The sequence below is a fragment of the Magallana gigas genome, chromosome 3, assembly GCF_963853765.1.
Source record: "Magallana gigas chromosome 3, xbMagGiga1.1, whole genome shotgun sequence".
In the NCBI taxonomy this organism is placed as follows: Eukaryota; Metazoa; Mollusca; class Bivalvia; order Ostreida; family Ostreidae; genus Magallana; species Magallana gigas.
Window position 1 is genome coordinate 3,272,034 of NC_088855.1, and position 11,350 is coordinate 3,283,383.

General features: G+C 35.5%; 1 protein-coding gene across 1 annotated transcript; it reads right to left on the reverse strand.

The window, feature by feature from the left end:
• Window positions 1-1,372: 1,372 nt before the first annotated feature.
• LOC105320184 (arylsulfatase B) lies at window positions 1,373-6,928 on the reverse strand. Its single transcript, XM_011418012.4, has 14 exons — window positions 6,749-6,928; window positions 5,316-5,427; window positions 5,184-5,235; window positions 4,775-4,878; window positions 4,480-4,586; window positions 4,037-4,101; window positions 3,822-3,923; window positions 3,431-3,494; window positions 3,071-3,168; window positions 2,708-2,844; window positions 2,313-2,371; window positions 2,105-2,228; window positions 1,748-1,893; window positions 1,373-1,615 (listed from the first exon to the last, which is right to left on the reverse strand). Exons 1-14 carry the CDS (start codon window positions 6,861-6,863, stop codon window positions 1,440-1,442), a joined length of 1,461 nt encoding a protein of 486 aa, XP_011416314.3. The 5' UTR covers window positions 6,864-6,928; the 3' UTR covers window positions 1,373-1,439.
• Window positions 6,929-11,350: the final 4,422 nt, after the last annotated feature.

An 11,350-nucleotide genomic window follows, 5' to 3' on the forward strand; every position in this document is an offset into this window, starting at 1 on the left:
CTTTGACATCGCTTTAAATAAAGGTCGAAATGATCAGACAATTACAAATAAACATGTGTACGTTTTGTTCGCTAATATTTCCAAAGTCTGCTTTCTTTACAATCGATGCATAGCATGCGGGTTGAATAACCCCAATCATTCGGGGGACGAAACCAACCGGTTTCCTTTTCTAAACATTCCCGTGATGCATTTTGGTTTGTTTTTTCGTTTGCCCAAAGAGAAATTATTTTTATTTACTTTGAATATTTCTAACTTTGAAAGGAGACTGATTCTGCTGGTGTAAATAGGAGAAAGTCCATAACTTTCTAAGATGAATGATTTGTATGGAAAAAATTTTGATACTGTAATTACAAAAAAATCGGACCAAGCAGCTTTAACCATCTGAAAATAGATTTCGTGGTCGCTGAAAAACAAACTTTTTCTACCAGCTTGCATATTATTATGATTTTTGTTGCAATTTTCACGCGGTGTGTATTTTATATGTTTTTAACCGAACAATATATGACACGGTGAACTAAAAACGTATTTATATCAGCTGATCTTTATTTGCTGTTTAATTGAAAAAAAATTCATGTTTGTCAAAAGACATTGTAAAATATTTGAAATACATTACTGTGCGTCCCTGCTTATCGATACACAAAATAAAGTTATGGCATTAAACAGCTAAATCTGTAAAACCGCCATGTATTCCAAACCAAAAATGATTATTTTTTTTAAACATGAGAACGTAAAGTCTCCGAAGCTTGTTGCTGGCATTTATTTTTTTTGGAAAGTGCTCATTTTATCCTTTACTAGATCGTCTATACGAAACGTTAATATTCAATTTATTTGTTCCAGAGTTTCTTTAGTTTTAAAGTTTTTAGCACTTCTGGTCAGATGCGACCTATCTTCCACTTTTTGTATTATTTTCAATCTCCACAATGTAAAGATTTCCACTACGTAACTACATAATTATATTTTCATATTATATGATACTTTTTTATTTAGATATAAAGTGTTAATTTAAAAATATATGATATGACTTTATATATAAGCATTTAAATGCATTTTGCATGCTATTTTAAGGAAAATTCTAAACATTCTAGCTCCGAAAAGAGCCTGATAATGTACCATGATTTTTTAAAGAATTAACAGGTTTAAATGTTAATGAATAAGGAATAATTATATCATGGACAATTTGATAAAACCGAGGAACGTCTCGTGTGTCCTTAAAACGTAGAGGAAAAAACCTACAACGGTTTTCAGAATTTTAAACATTTATTTGACAATTTGAAAAGTCGCACCTTTGTAATGATGATGTTTAATAATGTCAAAACGTACTCTTTAGGTAAAATAATGAATAACTGCAGTAATTTAAAAAACTTTCACATAATGGTTCTGTACAGTTGTCAATTTGTTCTTTATTAAATAGAAGGTATACACCAAATATACTTTAAAATTTAACACCATCCTGGAGACCAGACATCATCAAATTTGGAGGGGTTAGACTTAGGATCAGGAACCAGCGGATAATTCGGGGGGACTGCATTCTGTGTCAACAGCCTCAGTCTCTGACTCATCTCCGTCACAATATCCGGTCTGGATTTAGACAAGTCGTTGTGTTCCGTTGGGTCATCTACAAAAATAAAACCAGTTTAATGGAGGTTTGCTTTTTGTGCTTTGCTGTGTTTTATAAGGATTACCGCTATCAAATGTCGTTATATCTGAACAAGACCCAGCCCTGATCTGATCAGATGAAAAGATTCACCTTTCAAATTGAAGAGTTGGTATCTTCCGGCGTGTGCTTGCATTTCCGGTATGGACGGTTCCGGTTTGAATTTATATAACTGGTCCGGTTTGTACCAGTCTGGATAGAGGCCGGGGTAGCCGTCTATCAACTTGTAGTCACCCACTCTGGAACAGAACGACAGTTACGTTTGTACATCAGTAACTTTATGTGAGTAATAGTGCAAAAAAATACTGTCACAAGTGCTACGTACATCACTTGTAGCATTATGCCGGAATGGCTATTTTTATTAAAATTAATATTCTTTTTTTTATTTTCGCAAAAAAATCATAATTATGAAAACCCTCATTTCTTCGGTTTGATTTTATATTAGTGTACCTTATGGCTGCATGACCTTCTTCCGGGGCAAGATCAGAATCAAAGTTATACACGAGCTCCGTTCGAGGGCCCGGGAAGTTGTTGGCTATGGAAGACCATTGGCTGACTCCATCACCCATCAAATCTACCAAAACATGACGAAATTACGAAATGTTCCAGGAAAGAGCATTGGTGTGTCAAACTGGGCTTTGCCATTTCCACATTTTACCTGGTTTCCCCCCTGCGGCCTCAACAAGAGTATCGGACCAATCGACGGCATGCATTATACTACAAAGAGACAACCCAATGAAAAGGACAAACACTGTAGAACCATTTTAACAAAAGCTTGGACTTTGGGTACTGTCAAACAGCAATGTGACTTAGGCCTGTCTGTTTTTAATGAAAGACAATCAGTCACGGCTCTTTGAAATCAACAAGATTTGAATATAGCTACACAATCGGTGCATATTTCGCTTGAAACCGCGACATTTTTAACTTGTTTTGACCCAAGAAATAGATGGCTACACCCTACTGAAAGTCCAAGGTCTTGTTAAAATGGTTCTATCTTCTATTTCAGGGAGAGGAGGCAGCGCGTTGTTCGACGTATTGATATCAACAACCCACCTTTCGTAGGACTCTCCTGTTTTCTGTAGACCCGCCCCGTGAACGAAGGACACCACACGAGTACCCCCTTCATAGACCGTAAACTTTCCGCCCCTTAAAGGGTAGTTGTTGCCGTAATATTTTGGCCAACCACCATTCTTTAAAGGAACAAAAAAGCAGTTTCATATAGGTAACAATAATTCCATGTCTAACCAATTAGATATGGACATTATTTCCGTCATTTATTAACTAATAATTAAGAGTCAGAAGATTTCCAGTTTTGATTGATGAGATTTGACCATGATTTGATTTTCACTATTGGACAATAGGAAAGATTTGGACATTATTTCCATCATCGTTCACTGAGATGAGGACCAGACTTACGTCTGACGTGAAGACAATGAGGGTGTCGTCGTACATCCCCGACTCCCGGAGTTGGTCCGTGATGTTCCCTATAGCCTCGTCCAATGCAGACACCATGCCTATAACATATTGTGTCAACGTAAAAGTAAAACCACTATTGCTAGTTTCTATGCCATGTGTATATTAAGCACAGAAACGGTACATCTTCTCCCAAGGTTTCCTTTTTCGACATTTTAAATACATTTAACACAAAATCTATTTGTAAATTTTGTGAATGCTAATCTCATCAAAGTATTGATAAACGATTTTTGTGACACCCCCTTTCCAAAGGTTAAAACCCAGTTCATTCAATGAATTCCAGTGATCCCATAGTACAGTTACCAGAGAACTGTCTCCTTCCCCGTGTTTTGATATTTGGATACATGTCTTCGTACTGTTTGGGAACCTAAACGGTAAGAGAAAAGACATTACATGTTTAATGCTGAAAGAGAAAGACTTTGAAATGTTCCAGTTATTCCTAAATTATCTTTATTTGACATTGCATATTTCAAGCTATTGCTGTGTACCTCCTATTATTACGTCAGTGGTCTATTGGTTGAGCATGTTTATGTTCATGTATGCGTATGGACTATTTTGTACGTGTTATCCCTCATTTAGGATTTTTCTCTAATAATTGTAAATCTGTATGCCCTTTGAGCCCAAAATTGGAAATGAAATTGTCTTACCTTATACTGATTCTCATGCTAACTTTCAATGCAAATGGCTTTCTAACCTGAATTGGATCGTGGACATTTTGGAAGGCCATGTAAAGAAACAATGGCTGGCTAGAGTTGTGTTTCTTAATAATGTCTTGAGCTCTAGATACAAACGTAAACTGGAAAGAAAATATGATTGACATTAAGGAAAAAAAGCTAATAAACAGAATAATGTTGAAATATATTTGATAATGTTACACAAAATTTTGTAAATTCAAATCTTATTCTTTACCGTGGAGTATGTTCCATTGAGGTTCTTCACCGGTTTCTCGTTGTCACGGTAATCAAGATAATTGTCTGAAATGCAATTTTTTAGCCTAAGTGAAATAACCCCTGGAGTAAAATAATCGTCTGATTAGAGTACGCTGTTGTTACAGTGTGTAGGACCATTTCATGCATTTTTCGGTATGTTCGAAAATACAGGGAATGGTAACTCATAATACGGAACACTTGTATTAAGCTTTTATGGTCACAACCATTTAAAATGATGAATTTCATTATTTTAGTTATAGGGTTAAATAAAACTCCAATGCTATTGCATTTTTACGCTGAGAACATTATTCCTACATGCATCAAATATTACTAGCGATTTTTTTAAGAGTTAAAGCGAAGTGGACAAAGAAGGAAAGGTGAGGTAAACAGAGCGCCATCTGACTGTTACATGTAAACACCTACACCACGTGTGTGAGTAGTGGTCCCCCTGAGCGTTGTAATAACCAAAGAAAGAATCGAACCCACGGTAGGTGGGGGTACAGTTCCAGCTGCAGAATCCCAGGTGCCACCTGAAGAAACGATAGAACTAGTTAGACCGTGACGATAAAAGGGAGATAAGATAGAGGGACACATAATAAAACAACACGGTTAGAGGTAAATGTTTAGAGAAAACAACAAAGAGAAAATATTTTGGCATTATATTTCGGATGAAATACAATTGAAACATTACAATTCCTATGCCCCTTTTGTCACTTACTTTCCAACCATATGTGTGGCATATCCAATGTCCTTCAGTCTCTGGGGTAAAAACTTCATCTTTAGCGGGGAACAGACGGGCTGCCATGGCAGAATAACCAGGTGCTGTCATGTAAAGTGACAAAGATTGATATATATAGTCAGTAACATGTGGTGCACACTCTTTTAAAATAGGCAATAAATTAAATTAAACTGTAGCTTTTTTTTTAAGTTTTTTCCAAATAATTTTGATGTTTATCACAGGTTTTAAACTGGAATTAATCTATCTCAGTACTAAACATTTTTCCTTTGTCGTGGTCTTTTTTATTTACTTTAGAAATTTATCGTTTATTTTTGTAAGCATACAAAGAAAAAGCATACTGATTTTAATGTCCGAAGGCATTTTAGCTACTTATTGAACTGGTACTGACCTGTAGACCGGCGTGGTATGGGTAGTACCCCGTCATGAGTGCATGGCGCGACCTGAAAATACCCAGGTAAACTACTCACAATGATACCTAAACATGTAAGCTCTAACAGTACCGACAATTCGGGCTCCTTACGGACTACACAGGGGCTGGAGGTATGTCTGGTTCAAAATCAGTCCCTCCCTCGCTAGCTTGTCGATGTTTGGGGTCTTCATGGCGGGGTTGTGAAATCCAACATCGTTCCAACCTGTGTATGGTAATTGAAAATATAGTTTGAAACATAAATACTTACATTTTCACCTGTCTTTGTCTTTGATAACATTACGAATCAAATCAAAGCCTATCAACCAATAATTTCATAAAAGATGACCGACACAAAATGGGCATGTCTTATAACATAACCGAAACACGTTATTGGCTGCACCGCGTAGTAATACATAGCATGTGCTACATGAAAAAATAGTGATTTTAAAGGGACTTGGACACGATTTGAGATCAAAAATTTTATTTCTATTTTTTATGTATAAAATGGTTTACTGGTGCATTTTAAATGATTGACCAAAATATTGAATGTTAAAGTCAAGTTACGAGCGAGATACAACGGTAAGAATCGGTTGTTATGTAAACAAAGCTCGAGTCTTATAGTTGTTTACAAAAAATGTAATGTAGAGAATTACCATTTCTTAGACAAAATGACATGTAAAAACAATTTAAACTTATTCAGTATCTTCATAAATACTATTATCAACAAAAGAAAGATACATTTGATTGAAACTTACACCAATACAACACATATGTAAAAATGACAATATTCGAGCTTTGTTTACAAAACAAAGAATTACGAACTCTGTAACTTGCTTATAACTTAAAATTTGACTTTCAAATTTTGACATAGCATTATAAACTTCTATTGTTATCAGTATAAACATTGAAAATGGAAAAATAAAATTTGAAAATTTTAAGTCAAATCGTGTCCAAGTCCCTTTAAAATGTTGTTTTAAACTGTAAATATTGGAAATAATGTAAATATAAGTAATATGAAATCATTCTTTGAATTACTAGTATATGAGGTTATAATTTCGGTCGGGGCGTGGTCAAATCTATCATAAAACCATTTGTGCTTTCTTGGATTTGACCACGCCCCGACCGAAATTATCACCTCATAATACTAAAAGAATGATTTCTTATTCCTTAAACACTTTCACCAACTATAGCAGGATTTTAAATTTTTAATTTCTTTTTAAACTGTTTATGGAGATGGCAATGTCGTTATTTTAAACATATACGGTACATAATTTCACGATTGTGTATTTTATTTTATAAATTATACAACTGCAATATACTGGTACTTTAAAACATCAAAGACACAAGAACCAAACTTTAACAACGTTCTTGGTCTCAAACGAACGTAAATTCAATGCTAATAAAAAATTTTACCCCTTACCCTTATGATACCCTTACAATAAATCTTTCTTGAGCTGTAACGTACATATATTTCATAAAATAGGTAAGTGCTCATCTCTTCAGATGTTACTGTTATTCAGTAACGACGTTTGAAGCCTACTCACCCAGATCATCGGCCACAATGAACAGAATGTGGGGGGACTTGGCCTCCACTTGTTTCCTCTGTAGCAGGGCAAGCAGGCCTCCCAACAGAACCAGTACCACAAATTTGATGACCATGGTTGTCACTTCTACACGTGTCGATGGTCCGAGCTGTGGGGACTGTATCTGGTGATACAGAGATTAGGTACAGGTACACCTGATAACAGGTATGTGAATATCATTGTTTATTGATCGAGATGTACAAACTGTTGTCAAAGTGCGTTATGTAATGTTTAAAGAGGCATAGTCACGATTTTGGTCAAAAATTATTTTTCCGATTTTATTGTTCACAATGCTTCAGTAAGGCATTTTTAATAGGCAACTAAAATTTTAGTGTTATTCGTTGAGTTAAACGCAAATTACATAGCTTACAATTCTTTGCTATGTAAACAAAGCTTTTGTTTACATTTTGAATGTTGAAGTTAAAATTCCAGTTTTAGACCTAAAATGAATGCTTTAAACGTTAGGCACTGTTTATCTATGCTTGGAATGAATACGAAGATAGACAAATCAGCTTTAAAAATATTTTTTACTGGTATTTTGAACCTTTGTAAACAAAAACAAAAACAGGACACGAGCCTTGGTTGTTTACATCACAAAAAACTCTACGATTTACTCTCAAATTTCATTTGATCACTAGAAAAAAACATTCATAAATCATTGTAAATAATAAAAACAGAATAAATATAAATAAAAATAGAATTTGACCAAAACCGTGACCATGCCCTTTAAAACAAGGCAAAAAGCAATGGTCGCTCTCAGAAAAAATATACCCAGAATGTCATTGAACAAGCATTAATTTAATGTTGAAAAGTGCCTGGTGTTCAAAAGAATATAACAACGTTCATTTATATATGGTCCTAAAAAAACTGGACCGAACTATGGGCGGCGGAAAAGATAAAAAGACGTTAATGCAAAACGAACATCTCATTTTTAAAAACATGCAAAAATACGGAACAGACCAGCTTAAAACAAAACCAACAGTTCTTTTGCAAAATCAACAGACATCGATGCAAAACGAACGATCACCGATGCAAAACCAACAGTCATGCACAATCGCAACATGCGCGGATCCAGAAAATTTTTCCAGAGGGCGGGGGGGGGGGGGGGGTGGTCCTACGGATATTTCAGTTTTCCAGGGGGGTCCGAGGCATATTTTTGTTATTTCTTTTTTAAGAAATTTGAATTTTACGGCCCCCTAACCCCCCCCCCCTTCTAGATCTGCGCATGCGCAATTTCTCGCGTCTTTCCTGCAGGCTCCGAAAAACACCTCAAATGTATTAATTAACATTACCAGATGTTAGAATTTTATACAAAATGGACTCGTTATCCCATTAAAATAAGTATTGGCTAGACAGCCTTATATGTCGCTTTTGTGGTATATTTTAGGGTATATCACTGACTTAAAATGAACTCTTACTCACATCTCAACAGATCGCAAAATGTGTTGTATTTATATCAAGTTTTATAAAAAGGGGGGGGGGGAGAGATTGTCATGCACGCCTATGTAATATATTCGAGGTCACCACTGCCTGAAGAAATTAGATACAATACTAATGGGTAACATCTACAAACTGATATAGTAAGTGATTTAGCGTATCATCACTAATTATATGTATATTGACCATCATCGTGACAATCATGCTTTCCCGCGCTGAAAACGAAAGTAGAAAAAACGACTGGCGATTGCCCTTTGAAATTGCATTTGAAAAACTAGACATGTCCTTAACAAATATTCAACAAGAATACCCAACATCTTGTCTACCCAACCAGTTTAAAAAACCCTCAGGTACTAAGGCCAAACAACTACCCTTTGAAGTAATCAACTCCGAAACGTATGATGCACATGCAAGGATGGTGGCCTTCAGAATTGAACGAGAAAGGTTGGAACCTTGGATAAAGGCCCTACACATTTTATACTACGATCATTATGGAAAAACAAATACTTTCACGGTCAACTGGTATGATGAGCCTAGTGAGTGGGTCATTGAAGATAACAAATCAATTTGCATTGACTTAGTAAAGCATCAACAGTTGCTGTACAAAATAACACTCTTTATCAACACAGGGGTCATTCAGGCTCAAGGGCATTGCCACCAATCATTCACAACAACAGACTTCCCAGTACTGAAGTTGCTAGTCAACTCCATTTGCAAATCCAAAGGTGTCACTGACACAGATTGTGAAACTGAGGTCAAACACATTGACACTGACACAGATTGTGAAACTGAGGTCAAACACATCGAAACTTCAAACTCTGAAACTGAAGTAAAAGACTCAGAAAACTCAAACTCTGAAATTCAAATCAAAAGCATCGAAATGTCAAACACAGCGCCTAACAAAAATGGAAAGGTGGAGAGTTCAGGTGCGACTTGTGATAACTGTACTACCCCTAAATTCAGAGCTGAAGACACCAATAGTTCGTTACACCAACCTAAAGATCTGGACTTATTACAAAATGCATTCACAGATGCCCTTTCCATTATGAACAAGTCCCAAACAGGTCTTCTGCAACAGCTTGGAGCCAGTTTCTGTAAAGCCATTGAAACCTCCCTACAGCCCCTCATTGATAGTCTGAAACAACAACTGCTTGCAGTTCAACAATTAAATGAAAACATCAGTAAAAAGGAGAAGAAATGTGATACTCAATCTGAAGTAAAAAAAACTACAAGAACATGTTAAACAGTTACAAACAGTCAATACCTCATTACAAACAGAGAAATTTGAGACAGCTATAGAAATATCAAAACTTCAATCTCAACTAGAAACGGATAGAATGAAAAGAGAATCCACCCATACCAAACTAGAGACAAATATTAGATTACTCAATGAGGATAATGAAAAGTTGCGAGAAAAGCTCTGCCAACAAAAAGATGAATTTGAAAAGCTGATGACAGACTACAAATTGCTAAAATAAAAATGTGATTCCCAATTTGAAGAGACCCTATCTCTTAAATCCCAACTATCAAGCAGTTTCGGCATTTTCAATCAAAAAGAAGCGACCACTGATGACATTTATATGTCCTACAAGAAACCTAATGAACCTAACTCCAAGGAAACTACCAGTAATCAAGAACCTAGAAAGCCCACAGCACTATTGCTAGGAACTTCCAACATCAGTGGAATAAGACCAGAAAAACTATCACAGTACGTAGATGTTACTAAAGACACTGCATACACTCTAGACGAAGCAACATCCAAAATTGAAATGAATGAAACCAGACCTGATGTTATTTTACTTCATACATTTACCAACGATATAAAAGTCCACACTCCTGAAGAGTGCCTAGAAAAACTTGAAAAAATCACCAACCTCATCTCAACGAAATGGAACAACACGAAGACCATAGTCTCCCTTACAACCCCAAGAATGGACAAAGAAATTTACAGAATAAACTCGGAAATTCTCGATGGTCTTATCAAGAGGAAATATCTCACCAATTCCCGAAAGGAAGTGTTGATCAGTGAAAATACAAATCTGTGGCACAGCAGTAACCAAATTCTTAAACCCGACAGGTACCATTTATCAGTCCAGGGAACTTCAATGCTGGCGGCAAACCTGAAAAACACACTCCATTCGTCTCTTGGCATCATACAACCTCAACGAAATCTGTCAATCCCAAAGATGCAACGGAGGAGAACCAACCAGCATAATAACTTCTATGGAAGAAATTCATACTCGGGTAACGGTGGAAGCAGAAGAGGAAGGGGTTATTATTATTAGAGATATAATCCTAGATCACACTTTATTCTATACAACTGATGCATATCTACTTCCCCATACAAAACCGATTTATACTGAAGTTTAAACTTGTGTGAAATTTGTGTAAGAATTATCATTTTTTATTTTTTTTTTATTTTTGAGTATTGTTATCTTTTTTTGTTAATTTTGCTTTTTGCTTTTTATCATTTAATATTTATTCGTTTGATGAGATATCGGCGCTTCTGATTGGTTGAAAAATTTCTTTGATTTAAGAAATGAAGATAATAATTTTTCTATTGATCGACGTATCAAAGAAAAAATTGACCGGAAAACTTCATCAATGCGCGTAGCGCATTGATGAAAAAGTTTTCCGGTCAATTTTTTCTTTCATACGTCGATCAATAGAAAAATTATTATCTTCATTTCTTATCATTTAATAAAACATTTTCAAATAAAAAAATGTGAAGTGTCATTGATCAAAAATGTAAATAATGTAAATGAAGCGGCGCGTATGAATACAAAACAACAACAGCAACAATATTCAAAATGGATGCGCCTTCAGCTGATGCAGAGCTATTGAGCTGAATTAAAGGATTAAACACAAATAGTGAGTTAAAATCTGAACCGGCTGAATTGAAAACGAAAGGAAAATACATGCGATAGCTTGTGATATTATTCACTGTGCAGAAAAACTCGTAATAAAACTAGTTTTCATGTGAGATCGCTGGAATATGCAACTGGACATAACCATCCAAGAAAAGGCGATCGTGGATGAAAATAGCTGATATGTCGACAGAGAATAGTATGTATAAGCGACTTTTGTAAACGTTGTGGTAACTAGATAGCCAGTGATGTATTTAAA

What these genes read in the sequence shown, in the direction of transcription:
- LOC105320184 (XM_011418012.4), bottom strand. Translation starts at nt 6,863, where the DNA reads ATGGTCATCAAATTTGTGGTACTGGTTCTGTTGGGAGGCCTGCTTGCC. An exon ending in CATACCACGCCGGTCTACAG is followed by an intron (nt 4,879 to 5,183) that starts GTCAGTACCAGT and finishes TTTACATGACAG; the next exon opens with CACCTGGTTATTCTGCCATG. An exon ending in GAAGGTCATGCAGCCATAAG is followed by an intron (nt 1,894 to 2,104) that starts GTACACTAATAT and finishes GTTCTGTTCCAG; the next exon opens with AGTGGGTGACTACAAGTTGA.